This window comes from Pygocentrus nattereri, chromosome 4 (genome assembly GCF_015220715.1).
Source record: "Pygocentrus nattereri isolate fPygNat1 chromosome 4, fPygNat1.pri, whole genome shotgun sequence".
In the NCBI taxonomy this organism is placed as follows: Eukaryota; Metazoa; Chordata; class Actinopteri; order Characiformes; family Serrasalmidae; genus Pygocentrus; species Pygocentrus nattereri.
This window is the reverse complement of record NC_051214.1, coordinates 20,543,343-20,561,818: the sequence shown is the minus strand read 5'-3', so window position 1 is coordinate 20,561,818 and position 18,476 is coordinate 20,543,343. Positions and strand designations below refer to the sequence as shown.

General features: G+C 43.7%; 2 protein-coding genes across 5 annotated transcripts in view; one reads left to right on the top strand and one right to left on the bottom strand.

The window, feature by feature from the left end:
* fam102bb (family with sequence similarity 102 member Bb) overlaps positions 1–6,884 on the top strand; it is a 34,672-nt gene extending 27,788 nt beyond the window's left edge. Inside the window, exons 7-11 of the mRNA XM_017723732.2 lie at positions 571–666; positions 2,785–2,992; positions 3,425–3,561; positions 3,713–3,782; positions 4,250–6,884. Coding sequence (XP_017579221.1) covers positions 571–666; positions 2,785–2,992; positions 3,425–3,561; positions 3,713–3,782; positions 4,250–4,292 — 554 coding nt within the window. The 3' untranslated portion in view covers positions 4,293–6,884. The remainder of the gene's footprint in view (positions 1–570; positions 667–2,784; positions 2,993–3,424; positions 3,562–3,712; positions 3,783–4,249) is intronic.
* A 2,750-nt stretch (positions 6,885–9,634) lies between these two features.
* On the bottom strand, positions 9,635–14,007 carry henmt1 (HEN methyltransferase 1). 4 transcript variants are annotated; one of them, XM_017723727.2, is made up of 7 exons: positions 13,845–14,007; positions 13,613–13,728; positions 12,033–12,167; positions 11,762–11,944; positions 11,480–11,657; positions 10,112–10,279; positions 9,635–10,024 (listed from the first exon to the last, which is right to left on the bottom strand). In XM_017723727.2, exons 1-7 carry the CDS (start codon positions 13,932–13,934, stop codon positions 9,785–9,787), a joined length of 1,110 nt encoding a protein of 369 aa, XP_017579216.1. In that variant the 5' UTR covers positions 13,935–14,007; the 3' UTR covers positions 9,635–9,784. The 4 variants fall into 4 exon arrangements, with proteins under 4 accessions (XP_017579216.1, XP_017579217.1, XP_017579219.1 ...); XM_017723728.2 differs by having other exon boundaries at positions 9,635–9,964; XM_017723730.2 differs by having other exon boundaries at positions 10,117–10,279.
* Positions 14,008–18,476: the final 4,469 nt, after the last annotated feature.

The following is an 18,476-nucleotide window of genomic DNA, read 5'->3' as shown; positions in this document are numbered from 1 at the left end:
AGAAATCGGGTGAGTGATAATGATAATTACATTTACCTTTCATCAACGAATGATATATCAGCTGCCAAAATTGGTCATTATAACAGTAGTTTTGACATGATGGAAGTTGAAACATGCTGTAATGGTAGCAAGTCATTTTCTCTCATTACAGACATGAAAATACAAAAGTAGATCAGGTCACTCTTCTTTTCTTGACCGGTATCTGAAATAAATGCTGCATTACAAACCACAGCATACATTTCAGACGCTAACTATGCTGTGGAGCTCTGTTTGTGGCCTAGTTTATCCAAAAACATTTTAATTAACCAAGTAACGATGCAGTTTAGTGGGAAATGTGTTTGCACTCTGCTTTGTGGGATGACAGCCTTGGTTAATGTTTCAGTCTTCCGTGACCCGTAATAGATCAGTCTAATGGGGATCATCAGCTTTCTCATTGACACGAGTGAACCTATGAAGTGGATTTTCATTAAGAGGAGGAGACCAAGCCTGATGAGCGTCACCACAGCTACACTAATATGTCTGAACTAGGGTCAAGTGTGTGTGTCTGATTGGAACCCCCTGTGTCCACAGAAACGCCGGGCAAGTGTGGCTCTCTGCCGGAGGAGCTGGGAGTGTGTTGTCACTCTCGGACCTCTAGCTATGCTAGTCAGCAGTCCAAAGTATCAGGTAGGCTTTCCTTTGACTTTCTGTCCTCCTTTCCAATGTCAGACAGTGTGGTGGGGTTGAGATGATTTTACAGCTTGATTTTGAATGCATGTTGGAGTTTATCCTTCCTCTTCTTCTAACCTCATTAAAACTGATGACTGCTGCATGTACATATTATAATGCCTCTGTGTGTTATTGTGAGTTTGTGTGCGTGTGTCTGTGCTCATCTGTACTTATGCCCCCCCCAATCCTCATCGCTAATCCCTCCCTATCTGAAATTTCAGGCACTTAGACAGCAGTCTAGAGACCAGATCAAATGTCCCCCGATTACAAAGCTGATTCGATAACAGAGCTTCCTTGGATACTTACTGGGGAGAGACAGCACTCAGTCGTCGTTTGATGCTTTCAGATTAGATTGGATGTATTTCTCACATTAGTCTTAGATGATTATGAAAGGCGGGGAGGCATTAGAACTGTCTCCTTCCTCAAATAACCCCCCGAAGTGCGTGTAAGGCTCATTTGAAAGCATTAAGTTTGATTAAATCTTTTGAAAAGAGACAGATTTGAGAGAGAAGAGAGCCAGTAGCACCACATGCTTCCATTCAGAGATACACGTGATGTGAGTGGGTGTGTAGAAGGCTTTTCCTCCTTCTCTAAGTGCACATACAGTAGAGCCTTCACCATCAGCTCCTCTTGTTTGACGCAGACATGGGCAACATAAGCAAGTGGGTGTTGACTAGTTCTCCGCTTTTGAATGATGGATATTCTGGAAAGCCTTTAGCTACAAATACGCCTGGATTGCTCACTTATCATAACTTAAGGAAAACGTTTAAGATGAAATAGATGTATGTTATATGGCCAAAAGTATGTGGACACCCCTCGAGAGTTTAAATGTTTCAGCCATACTCATTGCTGGCATATAAAAAATTGTGCACATAGCCATGCGATCTCCATAGACAAACATTGGCAATAGAATTGGTTGTATTGAAGAGTTCTGTGACTTTAAACGTGACACTGTCAAAACATGCCAATTTCTGCCATGCTAGATCTGCCCCTGTCAACTGTAAGTGCTATAACTGTGAAATGGAAGCAACTGCTCAGCCATGAATCAGTAGACCACGCAAACTCACAGGGTACGGCTGCCGAGTGCTGGAGCATGAAGTGCTTAAAAATCGCATATCCTCTGTTTTCATGACCAACACAAACTATGCAGCAGCAGATGAGCTATCATCTCTGACTTTACATCTACAAAGTGGGCTGACAAGGTAGGAGTGTCTAATACAGTGGACAGTGAGTGGACACAGTGTTTAAAAACTCCACCAGCATTGCTGTGTCTGATCCACTCGCACCAGCACAACACACAAACACTCCACCACCATGTCAGTGCTGTGCTGAGAATGATCCACCACCCAAATAGTACCTGCTCTGTGAGGTCCATAGGGGTCCTGACCACTGAAGAACAGGGTAAAAGGGGCCTAACAAAGTATCAGAGAAACAGATGGACTACAGTCTGTAACTGTAGAACTACAAAGTGCTCCTATACAGTAAGTGGAGCTGATAAAATGGACAGTGAGCATAGAAACAAGGAGGCGGTCATAATGTTATGCTTAATCGGCATATTTCCAGACACACTCCAAAATCTTGTGGAAAGCCTTCCTAAAAGAGTGGAGGGGCACCTATGTGTTAATACACATGGTTCTGGAATAGGTGTGATGGTCAAGTGTCCACATACTTTTCCATATAGCTGTTAGTAAAATCAAATGCACTTGATCAGTAAATATCATTACGGTGGGTGTTTCTGTTCTCTGTATGAAAGGCACAGCTAACAGGCTCCTTTTGAAAAGTTTAATCAAATTTTATGTGGAGTTCACCCTGATATGCTCACTACTCTGATTTTATGCCCTTCAGATGTGAACGCAGATTGACTTTTTCATGGCTCTTCCATAATTCTTTGCACAAGTGTGTGCAAATGTGATGATACAGAGCTGTTCTGTTCCCTTGTTTCAAATGAATATACCTTCAGTTATTACTGTTGTGTTGTAGGTATTTGTTGTATTTGTGGATGAAAAGCTTGATTTGCATTTATTTGTGTGTCTGTTATGTAATCTTTCATGTGACGTTTGTCCCCTCTGCATTCAGGCTACAGCACCAGCCACTCACGCTCCTCCAGCCTATCAGAATTCACCCACAGGAGGAACACCTCAGTGGGCAGTGCCTCTACAGGCATCGGCAGCATCCCTGAGCCCAGTGAGGAGAACCACAGTACCACAGCGCCCCCTGTTGCTGCCTCGGGAGCCTGTGCCGCTCTACCCGAACACCCCGCCACACCTGATCGAGCCTCCAGCAGGTTAGTAGTATGGCTTTAGATCAGAGGTTCTTAATTTCAGGCCTGCTAACCTCTTGCACTGTTTTTCCTTCCTTAAAACACAGCTGATTCAACTCTTTAGGTAATTATAAAATCCATTATGAGCTGAATCTGGTGTGCTACACTGAATAAAATGCAGTAGAAAGGTTCTTCAGTACTGGGTCAGAAGCCCTATGCTGGCCTATTCGTGACTTAAAAGTACTTTCCTTGCTTATCGTGTAAATTCATTCAAGATTTAACCTGTCTGGAAAAAAAACGTGAATAAGTCCACGTGTTATTTTCTGTTTATACAGCTGAAAGGCAATGAAACCTGATGAAGACTATGCTTTACCTAATCCATACATTGCACCTTACATGGCTTTAGTCCAAATTTCGGCTGTTTGATGCAAGGTTGATGCTGTTCCTCCCCTGCAGGTATCCGGTGAAGCAGGATTCGATGGAGTCTCAGCTAAAGCGAGTGGATGCCACACGGGTGGATGCTGACGATGTAGTGGAGAAGATCCTGCAGAGCCAAGACTTCACCCACAGTCTGCTTGACTCCAGCGCTGAAGGTAACCATGGCAACCCCATTTTCTGACCAACCTTATGCTTCTGCTTACAGCCTGAGATGTCCTTGTTTTATTCCGTCACAGGCAGTTGATTTTTAAGGTCCCTCTTTTGAGCTAAGAGAAACTGACACCGGTGTTTTATACTGTGTTACAGAAGAGGGTCTTCGCTTGTTTGTGGGTCCTGGAGGAAGCACAGCATTTGGCAGCCATCATCTACCTGCCAGGTACATTGCTGTAAGGCAGAGTGCAGCTCATGGCGCACAGTGATAGATAGGAGTGTTCAGCAGTGTCATCAGAGAACTGTTAATGTGAAGTATATGATAAAAATGCCCCCTAACTAAACGGTCACACTTTAATTTGAACAATCTTTTTATGTCTGTAAATTTGTTTACATCTTCTCTGACAAAGGCTTAATCAAAAAAATACATATGAGTGTTTACTGAAGCAGATTTCATTCTGACCTGAAAAACGCTGTGATATTGATAGGCCACTTGGTCAGCAGTCTTCTCAGATATGCTGTGGCAAAATTCCTCTTACGGCTGGTATTATTTCTGGATCAGATTTTACAGTTCAGCACAATTAATCAGTATTTAGTACTGGGGGTCATCTCACCCTACATCAGCCCTGCTCTGAGACTTTCCATAAAGACTTAGCCTTAGGCCTAGATTTTCTTTCTTATTTTTTGCCGCAGGGTTGGTGCTGGTGCCTACGAACAGGTGGTGATCAAGCGCTAGAGCTGGAAGCTGCCAAGCAGAGAGGCAGAACAAACCAAAGTACAGGAGGGAGGTACACACAGGCTCTCCAACCTCTCATCCTTCTGGCAGTGTGTTTCACCCACCCAGCCTCACTATTTGCCAGCGACTGGGGATTTTAAGAGAACAACACCCTTCGCTGGCTATGTGGAGGCATGCACATCTTTGGAGCCTGGGCTTGTTGATATATGACTGTGGAAACTTGTGAGGTTAAGTTTCAGATCCCAACACTCCCTGGAGGAAAACTGTACTTACTGAATGGAACAGGAATCAGATTCCTATCAATGTTTTGCTTGGTTCTAGGTTTTGTTTTATGCTTCTTTTTTTTTATGTGTGTGTAGACGGTGAATCTGTCTTTGAATCTTATATGTTCAGCAGCTGCTCTGTGGGGGGTTCTCCCCTTTATCATTTATATTTGGGAGTATTTATATGTTTTGTGCATCTCCACCACTTATCTCAGTATGTGTGTGTGTGTGCACTGCAGATACAGTGCTGCAGTGTTCTTTACAGAAGGTGACCTCACTGTTGCGGTGTGTTTGCTGATCTCATTACTCTCTGAGAGGAGATCGAACAGACTCTTCTTTTGTTCCACACCTTTGGGATGGAAGCTGAGACCAGGGAGGAAAGTTCACCTTTAAGGGAGAGAATTAGCCCCCTCACTCTGTCTATGTGAGTGCGTCACCTTCACATAAGGAAAAAATAAAGCTAAGGAGCAGAGCAGTTTCAGGAGTGGCTGTCAGTGCCAGTACAATCTTTTCTGTCATATCTGACCATCAGTCAACCGCAACAGTGCTGATCTTATAGGCTTTGAACTGTTAATTTGGTCTTGAGTGATTTACATGGTTTGGGGCTCAAATTCCATTGTAGAATTTGAAATATCCCAATAGCAGCGCTTCTTATAGGGGAATTCTACCAGCTGTCTACAGTTCTGCATAACGCAATCACAGAGATGAAAACCAGTCCATTCAGAATGGTTTGATATGACATCCTCTGTTTTAGAGTCAGTAGTTCCCTCATTGGTGGTGATAGTAACCATAATCTGAAGATTAATACCTCTACCTTACAAAAACATTGGCTGATGTCGGAGACATTGTTTTGCGGTAGTTTTGACAAATGCTTTTGGCTTAAAACATATATTAAAAACTGTTAATGGTGAAGAGGCACACACAGGTTGTTTTAGGGCCCATGTGTGAGACATGGGGCTGAATGATTTGTGGAAAACATCGAATTGCGATTATTCTGACTAATATTGCGAATGCAATATTTTATTTTTTTTGGCCAGGAACACCAGAACATCCACCTTTTTTGTCTTAAGGCTCGACCCCTGAACATACTGTGTCTTTCAGTAGCTTTTCAGTAGATTTAAACTCTTTATCTAGAACTAAAGACCTATCATCTCGACCCCTGAACATACTGTGTCAGTCTGCCAGTAAGTTGTGGTTGTGATGCCACAACACATGGAGGTTTGGTTGCCTCTGATTGGTCTAACTCACCTACTGACATTTCCCAAACTCTTATTAGGCTCCGTTTCCCCTCTTAAAACAAGATTTTTGCTGATGTACACACTTAATAAAGAAGGATCTTCAAGGGATCTTTAGTATAGACAGAGGTTCCATGTAAAACCATGAACACTCAAAGTTTTCTGCATGCTCAAATGGTTCTTTGCATGTCAAAATAGATCTTCAGATTGATCTAGAGTGTGTTTTATATGGTTCTATATAGAACCTTTTTGAAAAGAGTTCTCTATTGGACCAAAATGCTCTTCTGTTGTTCGAAGCTTGACATCAACAAGCAACAAAGGAACAGTACCAGAACCCTTTTGATGCTATACAGAACCACATACAACACATTCTCCAATCTAAAGAACCATTTCACCAGACAGAGACCTTTTTATGGATGCACAAATGGGTCTGAGTGTTCATGGTTCTATATGGAATGAGATTTTTATCTGGGGCCTTTTTACTGGTTGAGTTTGACACCCCTGTTCTAGGGCAAAATAGTACCCAAAGAAAACATTTTTTTCAGATTTCGCACTATTTTAAGATTAACACTCCACATGTAGGTTCGCTGTTTGTTTTGGATAGCAAAGAAAATGGCCATATTTGTTTTGTAGACATTGTGTACCGTAGTTCTTATCACCACCACTGTAAAGAGTCAGTACGTTTCTCTACAATCTCACATCAAACCACTCTAAATGACTTTGTCTGCATCTCAATAAATGAGTTATGCAGAAAATTTTAATTAGTGGAATTCCCATTTAACTACAGCTGCTCGTTCATTTGCTGGTTTTAAATTCAGTACAGCTTTCCTTTAGGGCCAAATGCAGGCAAGCTGCAAAGAAACTGCCATTACCAATGACTCTGCCACGTAATGAAGGAATTCCGGGGATTTTATAGTACAGCTTCCACATGTATTATGGCAGAATCGGTCCACAGTGGATGTGAAAAGGAGTCAAGACTGCAAACCCATCGTTCTTTCTAATAATTAATTTATAGTTGCTGTAATGCTTGCAGCTGTCATAGAAGTTCAGAATAGTTTTATAAGCATTTCAGAAATTATAGTCCTCAAACCGAATTTCATCTTCTTTTCTTCTCTGTACCAAAACGCAAACACAGTTAGTTGAACACAGTGAATTTACTGCAGTGACGTACAAAAAACACTACAAATGATATTTTCTTCATTATATTTCTTTATGGTAAGCGCGTCCCTGAAGTCTTTGTAGTAAACCTGTGTTTCCCGTCTGCTGATGTCAATGTTCTCCATGGTTTTATTCATGTGCGAGTATCTTCACAAAAGCCATACGTTTTATAACGTGATCTCAATTGCCTCTTACGTGTTTTGAAACTGAGCGGGTGTCTGCGCACACAGCATAATCTTTCAGTAGCTTTTCAGTAGATTTAAACTCTTTATCTAGAACTGGCACTAAAGACCTATCATCTAGAGCTAGATGTAACAACCAAATGCACGAGTAGGTCTTGGACATTTTATCTCTTTAGTGTCTTAACTGTTGCCTGTAAGGTGCCATCATATCAGAAGCTTGTCAGATTCAACAGACCGATTCCCATCAATGGCACGACACTAGTACAAAACATATCACAGTAGGTGTTTTGTTATCATGGAGAATCATCATCTCAGGTTTGTTATTTTAGCCATTATAATTGCACAAACATTAAGAGAAGCTGAGGGAGTATACACCAATCAGATATAACATTATGACCACCTCCTTGCCCATTTTATCAGCTCCACTTACTCTATAGGTGCACTTTGTAGTTCTACAGTTACAGACTGTAGTCCATCTGTTTCGCTGATACTTTGTTACCCGCTTTTACCCTGTTCTTCAGTGGTCAGGGCCCCCATGGATCCTCAGAGCAGGTACTATTTGGGTGGTGGATCATTCTCAGCGCTGCAGTAACACTGATGTGGTGGTGTTGTATTAGTGTGTGTTGTGCTGGTCTGAGTGGATCAGACAGCGATGCTGCAGGAGTTTTTAAACACTGTGTCCACTCACTGTCCACTCTATTAGACACTCCTACCTTGTCGGTCCACCTTGTAGATGTAAAATTAGAGACAATAGCTCATCAGCTGCTGCACAGTTTGTGTTGGTCATCCTCTAGTCCTTCATCAGTGGTCACAGGACGCTGTTGGTTGGATATTTTGGTTGGTGGACTGTTCTCAGTCCAGCAGTGACACTGAGGTGTTTAAAAACTCCAGCAGCACTGCTGTGTCTGATCCACTCAGACCAGCGCAACACACAGTAACACACCACCACCATGTCAGTGTCACTGCAGTGCTGAGAATGAGCCACCACCCAAATCTTGGTCCATGGGGGTCCTGACCACTGAAGAACAGGGTAAAAGTGGGCTAACAAAGTATCAGAGAAACAGATGGACTACAGTCTGTAACTGTAGAACTACAAAGTTCACCTATAGAGTAAGTGGAGCTGGTAAAATGGACAAAAACAAAAAAGGAAACAAAAAAACAAATGTTATGCCTGATCGGTGTAAATGTATATTGAATCAGCGATTCTTTGAAGAACTCGAACTGGAAGCGATTCATATCCACTTTGCAGAATTTCATGTCAAGTATTAAACAGCTAAAACAATACATTAATGTTTCAATAGTTCACAATTAGTCGGTAAGTCTTGGTACTTCATGTTGTAACAAACAACATGGTGTTTTTTAATCTCTTCTGTGAAGCTTTTGGTCCTCGTACTGTAGAGTGTCTGACGTAACAGTGCTTTTGACTATCCTGCAATGTTTTGGTGTTCTACCACTTTTGACCAATGATGGCTTCCATGCCATAATGTTTGATTATAATATTGACTATGTGTACCGCGCACTGTTTAATAAACCCAGTACATTTCAAAACCTATACAAGATTCACTTTTTAATCACACTCACTTGTCATTGCAGGAGCCACCCCAAACTATCCAGCCAAAAGAGGCACTGTGATCAAAGTGACCACTGAGGAAAGGCTACACGATGGACAATAGAAATTGTGCGTTAGATGGGCTTCAGAGTGTAGGTCAGGGTTCAGCCTCATGCAGCTGTGTTGTGGCTCTACACAACTCACTCAACACAGTTTAACAATAAATGGTCTTAAACGCTGGAGTTAATGTAGAACTGCTAATTCACCCTTTAACCCTGAAGATCAGCACAGACTGCTGGTCACCATCGCAATGCAGACAACAATCTTGCCCAGCTAGTAGCTAACGAAACGGCAATGAGAGAGATTTAAGATGAACTTCGATAATTTGGAGACTAATGGACTTATATGCATTTTTAATCACTCCAGCTGGTTTCCTAATATGTTTAATCTGCAACGAGAAACTGTCAAACATTAAAACGTCGCAAAGCTGAAGACAGATTCTCGTTCATATTCGCTCGTTCTACCTTAAATGGTGCAGCAGTTACATCCTGGTACCTCCAGCACTGTTTAAGGTGGAATGGGACAAACTGAACAAGACGACTTGTGAAAAGTTGAACGTTGAGAGACATTTTACAAAAACTGTTCTATTTTTGTGGACAAGTTTCCTGCTGGAGATGTGAGAAAAGCAGCTATAACTGAGCTAAAGCTTAAAGCAGAGCAGAGTAAGTCTGTGTTTCCGTTTCTATTATATTTTTTTAGCCCTCACTGGGACATCACATACTGACACATATTTACAGCCAAGGTGGTAAAATGGACAAAATGTGGCTCCTAAGGCGGGGTTGTTGACCCCGGTGTAGGTAAAAACTTACAAGGTCAGCATTTCTAAGAAAGTGGCCCCTAGATGTATATCAACAATACAAGGGAGTATCAGACTAATAAATCTGACCACAGAAAATATTTTTGCAACAGAAAATATGTATTTAGTCACAGGGCAACGTGCTAAAAGTGCTGGGAAAAACAGCTTAAGACAAGATTTTGCTGAGCTGCAGATCTTAAATGTAAAATTTAAACACTACACTGTTACTGCTGTCCCTCAGAAAACACTTCAACCAAGTTCAGTCTCCCAGTCCTCTTCTGCACCGTCTTTCATGGGCCTCAATGCGGACTCCCCCTCCTCACATTCATCTTTTTCCACTTCGTCTTCCTCCTCCACTTCATTCTCATCAGGTAGCATTATGGCATTCCTCTCAGCGTTCAGCTCCACACGTGAGTCGTCTAGTAGAGCCTGTTGGAGATGCTGGATGTCCCCACATAAAGCCTGGACTCTGGGGCTGGCCCACACACACTGCAGAGGCACACACACCCAGCTCCCATGCCTGTACACTACCAGGCCCTCCACCACACCATCCTCCTCCTCTCCCACCTGCCTTACCTCACCTGATGGTAAACCGTGGACGCGTGAGGTGAAGTCGGTCTGTTTGCCTTGTTTGTCCACCAGCCACTGCCTTTTCAGGCTCTCTGCCATGTAGAGGACTTCACTAACCAGAATCCTCTGGAAGATGTTGTTGTCACACAGGCTTGGGTAAACCACCTTGTACAGCTAAGAAGGAGGAATGTTGGAGAAACACACTGAGCTACCTCGTACCTACAGTCCTTGGTGATTTCATCAGAAACATTTGCCATATAGACACACTTGGAAGGTTCACAATTACTGACTGATAATTCATCTACCTCTCTTTACCCCATCCGTTAGTAGTAAGGGACTCCACCGAACACGTGATTTGGGTGGTTGACCATGCCCAACTCAGTACTGATGGCATGTCAGTGCATTTTGTGCTGGTATCACAGTACAGCAGCATTGCTGTGATTTTACCTGCCTCAGTATCACTGCTGAGTAGATCATACTCCATCAACCAAAATACATATAGGTGATAGTGGTTCTGTGGTCACTACTGACCACTGATGAGGTGCTAGAGGATGACCAACACAGACTTTGCAGGGAAAAGGATGAGCTCTTGTGTCTGTACACATACTAGGTGTACCAACAAGGTAGGTATGTCTAATAAAGTGACTAATAATAGGAAAATAAATTAGGGAAATTTAAACATTATCTGTTACTGAACAGGTCTGCTTATATAGCTCTGGTTCTGCTGTATGGCATGTTTCACAACAGGTACAATCACAAAGCAGCTTTACAGAAATCCAGGTCCCTAAATGAGTGAGCAGAGGGTGACAGTGGCTGCTATGGGTAATAGAATTATAATACAGGGTGGTTCAAAAAGATTCATCCGATTTCAAAATGATTAATTTCACCTGTAAATCGTTACAGATCAATGCAGTGAACTGTAAATGGTTTAAATGAGCATAAAGTTTATTATGTAATTGTACAAGGTCTCAGTCTGAACCTCCTCCAGCTGTACGGACTATACTGGATTGAGCGTGTCAGGCGTCGCTGCACTCTTTCAGTGTGATTTCGGAGATCATCCAGTGCTGTGGAACCAACGACGAACGCTCTGAGCTGTTGGAGCTTCACTGCCCATGATCACGCAAATCACGCTGCACAGTAATGACGGATTCACTCTTATTGAAGTGGAGAACACAAAATGCTTTCTGCTCAGGGGTCTCATCTCCTCTCAGACTGAAGGGAGTCAGTCAGAAACTCTGTGACCCCCTCTTACAATTGGATTTTGATTGGTTCCTCGGCGCCTCACGGTTGAAAAAATATGGCACTTTTTTAATCACCCAGTACAACATTAGGACAAGCTGGCCAGTAAGATTTAACATATAAAAGCCACTTTACCAGTCTATACACTGTAGGCTCCTGCAGTGTATTGTTCATTGGTGCATTTGACACATCAGCATGTCTTCGGAACACACCAATCTGGGAACAGAATCCGACCCCTCTGTCCGGATCTGGAGCCTCGCCTACTCCAGTGAAGTCCGCTGAGTAGCCATATTGCCTACACACTCCAAGAGCCCTGGGCAACCGAGAGAACTGCAATCAGACCTGCTATTCAAAAGAATGAATGCTGGCTTCAAAAACGTAATAAAATCAAAGGTAAATTTGAAAACAAAAGCTCACCAAGTCTGAAACTCAGTTCTGGTCCATTCAAACTTGTGGTCGTTATGTCTGAAGCCCTTTAAGTCTGGGAGCAGTGGGTTGAACTCTGCATTCGGTGTGCTTATGATCACAGCGCAGGGGGTCATATATCCAAACACAACATCCGAAAAACGCTCCACTTCCCAAAGCTCAAGGTGCTCGATTCTTGAAAAAAAAGAGAGACCAGGTGATTTAGACTACCACACAGTAGGCTTCTTCTGTATGTTAGCAAAGGAAGCCCCAGTGCACTCACAATTCAATGCATGTCACAAGGTCAAAGCCCCTGGTGTATGGCTCTCTTTCTGTGACGGACCCTTGGTAGAGCTCAATGGTCAAAGGCCTGGGACTTGGCTGTAGGTAGTCACTCGAGAGCGGGGCCAGTGCATGCCTAAGAAACAGTAACACCACCTCATTGCTACCATCACTGATGACTGCATAGAGTCTACTAGGGCTGAACGATTTGTGCAAAGTATCTAATTGCGATTTTTCAGACTAATATTGTGAAAGCAATTTAAATTGCGATTTTCTTTTAAATTGAGATTCAGACCTGATTTTTTTTTTTTTTTGGCCAAGAAAACCAGAACATCCACCTTTTTAGGCTCGACCCCTGAACGTACTGTATCAAACTGCCAGTAAGTTGTGGTTGTGATGTCACAACACATGGAGGTTTGGTTTCCAAAACCATTCCCTTTAGTACTGAACCCTTGAAGGACCATCTGTTTTAATACAGTAGTAAATAAAAGGGAAATATTTGTATCTCTAGTTCAATGGTTCTCTACAATGAACCATTTCAGATCTAACCCCTCTGAATGACTGTTGACATGGGTCATTCTATGGACACGTCTATTTTTGTGCCCCTAGCGTTTACAGATATATTACAAATACATGTCAGGGTTACAGGCTATTTATATTTTAAATCAAAACAGTGTTATTTTAACAATTCCACCTTCTTGAGCCTCAATTTAGCAACACTGGTTTTTAAGTCAATCATATAGAACTCCAAGCACCACAGAAGAGCTCGTCCCCACAGTCATGTGTGAAGTCTGAGGCCATAAATTGCAGTATAAGACGTTTTTCTGCAATAATCTATACATGACTATGAAATATACGAAGTAAATGACATAAAGAAAACAAATAAATATTATAAAATATGTAATGAAAGGAGTCGTGTCACTGGTGTCACTGCATAAGAAAAAATCTCTTATTTTGAAAGAAAAGTCACACTGATGACGTCACTCGACCTCCTTTGACCTGTTTTCTGAGGATCTATGAAGAAAAGCTCATGGTGAGTCCACTGAGTCTTTCAGTTCTCACAGATTTTCTCATTTCATATGAAGCTTTTAGCTGAAGTCACTGGTGTGACCGACTTTATTCTGAGCTAGTTGTGGAAAAACAGAATATAAATGCATTAAATTCCATATTTTAGTGGATGTTTTATGATGGACAACACGTGGTTTGATGTTCTGTAGCAGTTATTTTGTAAAATGCATCGTTCATTAAAAATGTCTCTGGTGTTTCCTTTATTATGTGGAACACCGATGATGATCAAGTTCAGAAACACCAGTGACTCCTATGGAGAGACAGAAAAGTGGACGTTTCTGTGGAACGACCCATACGGATAAATAAAGAATAATGCGTGGCCACGACTTAGTAAAGCGTGGGAACGAGATCCTAATGCGTGGCCACGACTTAGTACGCCGTGATCTCATTCCCACGCCTTACTAAGTCGTGGCCATGCATTATTTTTATTTATACAGGATGTGATCAGCGGAGCTCCGTAGTGACCCACAAGTCAGTGACAGAAATTTAGAAAAATCATGAGAAAACACTGACGCTCTCTGCCTGATGGCGGCGCAGTCGATGTCGACTCCCACCAGAACTTCAATGCCGTGTCGATGAAACTTAAGCTTTCTCAGGAGGCTGCAGTCAGCGCAGCCCAGGTCCATCACCTGTTGGGGACAGAGGCAGACCACCTTAACGACGTGCTCTGTCATCTAACCTACTTCACCAAAGCAGCGCGGCAACACCAGCGAGACCCCGGCGCGTGTCAGTGTCGGTGCTCTACCTTTCGGGGGTCGCACGACTTAACAAACTCCACCACAAACTGGTGTCTCTGCATGTAGAGAGGAGGAGAGAACAGACTAGGGGTCTCCATAGTGATACATCAGCGCTGTTAGCCCTCCGTGAGTCAAACATGCATGAAGAAGGTTTGAACTGGGTTTCTATGGTATCTGTGGCGACGCGGCGCCCCCTTGTGGTGGACAGGCGGACTATTCCAGAGAACTTGTAGGGAGGAGGAGGAATGGGTCGATATGGAGCGTTTGAGCAAAATCATAGTTTATAAATGCTTAAACATTTTTAATGTAAAAGAATGCGGTCATTTCCCGAACAGCTTAAAACATTTTAGCACCACTTTCATATATTTTTAAGAGCTTTTAAACTCGAGATATAGGAGGTTTAAAACGGCACCTCATCTTCGTCCATGACGTCAGTGAGCGCGAACAGCCAATGAGCTGCTCCGCTTGCCCATCATCACACACTAGCAGTAAAGCCCGCCTCCTGTTGCCCAAAACCCGTTTGCTGTAGAAAAAAGGAAATATATATGTTTGTTTTCTTTGTTTTATTTAGTGAAATATATCATTCTACTGTCTAAAGTTAAAGGAAAGTTCTGGGCATGTGATTAGAAGCTATTTTAACTGTTCGATTTTAGCCGTTGAGCTCCATTCACTCCCATTCATTGAGGACGCGCTCGCGGGCGCCCTCTGCTGTTCAGAAGGCCTGTTTTTTGTCGGGTGGACGTCAGAGCCGGTTAATGAGGGGCCTGTCCACTTCCAATGGGAGCTCCATTTACACCCATTCACTGAGGATTTGCTCGCGGGCGCCCTCTGCTGTCCTGTTTTCGGTATAACGGGGGAAATAGGAAGTGGCCAGGCTCCAAACCGGCTGTGCTGTTACTCTGTAGTCCATTGAAGGCCTGGGGTATTTGCTTTAACTTTTTTAGGCTTTTTAAAGGTTATACAGCATCATTTAAAAGTTTGGAATCAGTCTATTCAATAATATAAACACTGTTTTCTTACAGATAAATGTATACATATATTCATTTATATATATATATATATATATAATGTATTTATAATAGTAAACTAGGAACACTGCTTTCTGAACGTGTTCCTGCTCAAATAGTAATTGTGACATGTGCCAAATATTCAGACAAACAGTAGTAAAGTCTCAATATTTAAACCATAATTGAGTTGTCAGGACTCGTTAGGCAGGTTGAGTTGTCAGGACTCGTTAGGCAGGTTAAGAACTGTCATTAGGAATTGCAGCTAATAACAACTCTATGACTTATTAAACCTTGTGCTAACATTCAGCAACCATGAGCTCCTCAAAGCATCTGGCTAAGGATCTGAATATTAAGCTAATTGATGTCTGCAAAGCAAAAGACGGCTGTAAAAAGATATCAAAGTGTCACATTTTCTGCTGTCAATGTCATTTAAAAAATGGCAGTTTAGAGGAACTGTGGGAGTCAAAGACCTGCTGGAAGGTTTAGCTGACACAGGAGTGGTGGTTCACAGTTCTCCTGCATGCTGTTGCTTCCACAAACATGATCTGCATGGCAAAGCTATGAAACATCAACATCTGGATAAGCCGGAGGGATTTTTGGAAAGAAGTGGCGCCAACTGATGAAGCAAAAATGGAGGTCTTAGGTCACAATCGCCAAAGATGGGCCTGTTTACACCTTGCATTAACAGCACAGGTGATCAGCTCACATGGGGGCTATTGTGGGCTGGAGGTTAGGAAACCAGCTTTGTGACCGGAAGGTCACCATTTTGATCCCCTGAGCCGACAGTACATAACCAACTGAGGTGTCCTTGAGCAAGACACCTAACTTCCAATTGCTCCCTGGGCGCTGCGTATAGGGCTAGTGCTCACTAGAGTGTATGTGGTGTTTCACTTCACGTATGGGTTAAATGCTGAGGTGAAATTTCCCCATTGTAGGACTAATAAGGGTCTCTTAATCTTTAACATGCGATGCAAGAACTAGAAAAATAAAGAACTGTGGATGAGAATTACTAAAATAGAAAAATTCCTACCTGTTTATAAGAAGCTTTTGCGAGCTGTAACATCCGCCAAAGGGGTATTACTAAGTAGAGTAAAGTAGAGTAGGGACTTAGTACAGTGTCCAAATTTTTGCACATTCTATAAGTATTAATAATTTTTTCCTACTTTTTAAGTGTAAAGTAACTGTTATATCAAAATTACAGTAGCATTAATGTTTGCAGCTGAATGTTACTTTCACATAGTTTACTGCACAGGTTTTGGGTTGTTTTTACTTTTTTTAGACATAAATAATCAACTGCATCTGCGCTTTGGCCAGGAGTACCCAACTTTTGCATACAATTCAATATATGATTTGAAAATGACAGAGAAAGCAAATTAAATTATAATTTTAAAAATAATTTCCAGAATGTAGTAAATATGATTAAATCATAAGGCCAGTAACCTGATAACTGATTATCTTATCTTAACAAAAATCGTAAGTAAATAATTCCAGTATATTCCATCCATCCATCCATCATCTTCCGCTTCTCCGGGGTTCGGGTCGCGGGGGCAGCATCCTGAGCAATGAAGCCCAGACCTCCCTTTCCCCAGCCACTTCCACTAGCTCCCTGGGAGGGATTCCGAGGCGCTCCCAGGCCAGCTGGGCGATATAGTCACGCCAGCGTGTCCTGGGTCTTCCCCGGGGTCTCCTCCCCGGTGGACTTGCCTGTGACACCTCCCAAGGGAGGCGTCCAGGAGGCATCCTAACAAGATGCCCGAACCACCTCAACTGGCTCCTCTCGACGTGAAGAAGCAGCGGCTCTACTCCGAGTCCCTCCCGGATGACCGAACTTCTCACCCTATCTCTAAGGGAGAGTCCAGCCACCCTGCGGAGGAAACTCATTTCAGCCGCTTGTATTCGCGATCTCGTTCTTTCGGTCATTACCCAAAGCTCATGACCATAGGTGAGGGTGGGAACATAGATCGACCAGTAAATCGAGAGCCTTGCCTTATGGCTCAGCTCTTTCTTTACCACAACAGACCGGTAAAGAGCCCGCATCACTGCTGACCCAGCACCAATCCGCCTGTCAATCTCCCGCTCCCTTGTACCATCACTCGTGAACAAGACCCCAAGATACTTAAACTCCTCCACTTGAGGCAAGAGCTCATCCCCGACCCAGAGAGGGCTCTCCACCCTTTCCCGCGTGAGAACCATGGCCTCGGATTTGGAGGTACTGATCCTCATCCCGGCCGCTTCACACTCGGCTGCAAACCGATCCAGTGCAAGCTGAAGTTCACGGCCTGATGTCCCCAATAGGACCACATCATCTGCAAACAGCAGCGATGTGACCCTGAGGTCACCAAACCGGACACCCTCCATGCCCTGACTGCGCCTAGAAATTCTATCCATAAAAATTATGAATAGAATCGGTGACATAGGGCAGCCCTGACGGAGTCCAACTCTCACTGGGAAAAAGTCTGACTTACTGCCGGCCATGCGAACCAAGCTCCTGCTTTGTTTGTACAGGGCCTGAATGGCTCGTAGCAAAGAGCCATGTACCCCGTACTCCCGAAGCACCTCCCACAGAATACCCCGGGGAACACAGTCGAATGCCTTCTCCAAATCCACAAAGCACATGTGGACTGGTTGAGCAAACTCCCATGAACCCTCGAGAATCCTGGAGAGGGTAAAGAGTTGGTCCAGTGTTCCACGACCAGGGCGGAACCCGCACTGCTCCTCCTGAATCCGAGGTTCGACTATAAGCCGGACTCTCTTCTCCAGTACCCTTGCATAGACCTTACCAGGGAGGCTGAGGAGTGTGATTCCCCTGTAGTTGGAACACACCCTCCGGTCCCCCGGAGGGCACCACCACCCCAGTCTGCCAATCAAGTGGCACCACCCCCGATGTCCATGCAATGTTGAAAAGGCGTGTCAGCCAAGACAGCCCCACAACATCCAGAGCCTTGAGGAACTCGGGACGGATCTCATCCACCCCTGCAGCCCTGCCGCCAAGGAGCTTTTTAACTACCTTAGCGACTTCGGCCTCAGTAATGGACAAGCCTATTCCCGTGTCCCCAGACTCTGCCTCCTCACTGGAGAACATGTTGGTGGGATTGAGAAGGTCCTCAAAGTATTCCTTCCACCGCCCAATGACGTCTTCAGTCGAAGTCAGCAGCACACCATCTCCACTATATACATTGCTAGTGGCACACTGCTTTCCCCTTCTGAGTCGCCTGACGGTTTGCCAGAATCTTTTCGGAGCCGACTTAAAGTCACTTTCCAAGGCCTCACCGAACTCTTCCCACACCCGGGTTTTTGCCTTGGCAACGACTGAAGCCGCAGATCGCTTGGCCTGTCGATACCTGCCAGCTGCCTCTGGTGTCCTACAGGCCAACCATGTCCGGTAGGACTCCTTCTTCAGCTTGACGGCATCTCTCACCTGGGGTGTCCACCACCGGGTTCGAGGATTACCGCCCCGACAGGCACCAACTACCTTGCGACCACAGCTACAGTCAGCCGCTTCAACAATGGAGGAGCGGAACATGGCCCATTCTGAGTCAATGTCCCCCACCTCCCCCAATATCTGGTCAAAGTTCTGACGGAGGTGTGAGTTGAAGATCAATCTGACAGGTTCTTCTGCCAGACGTTCCCAGC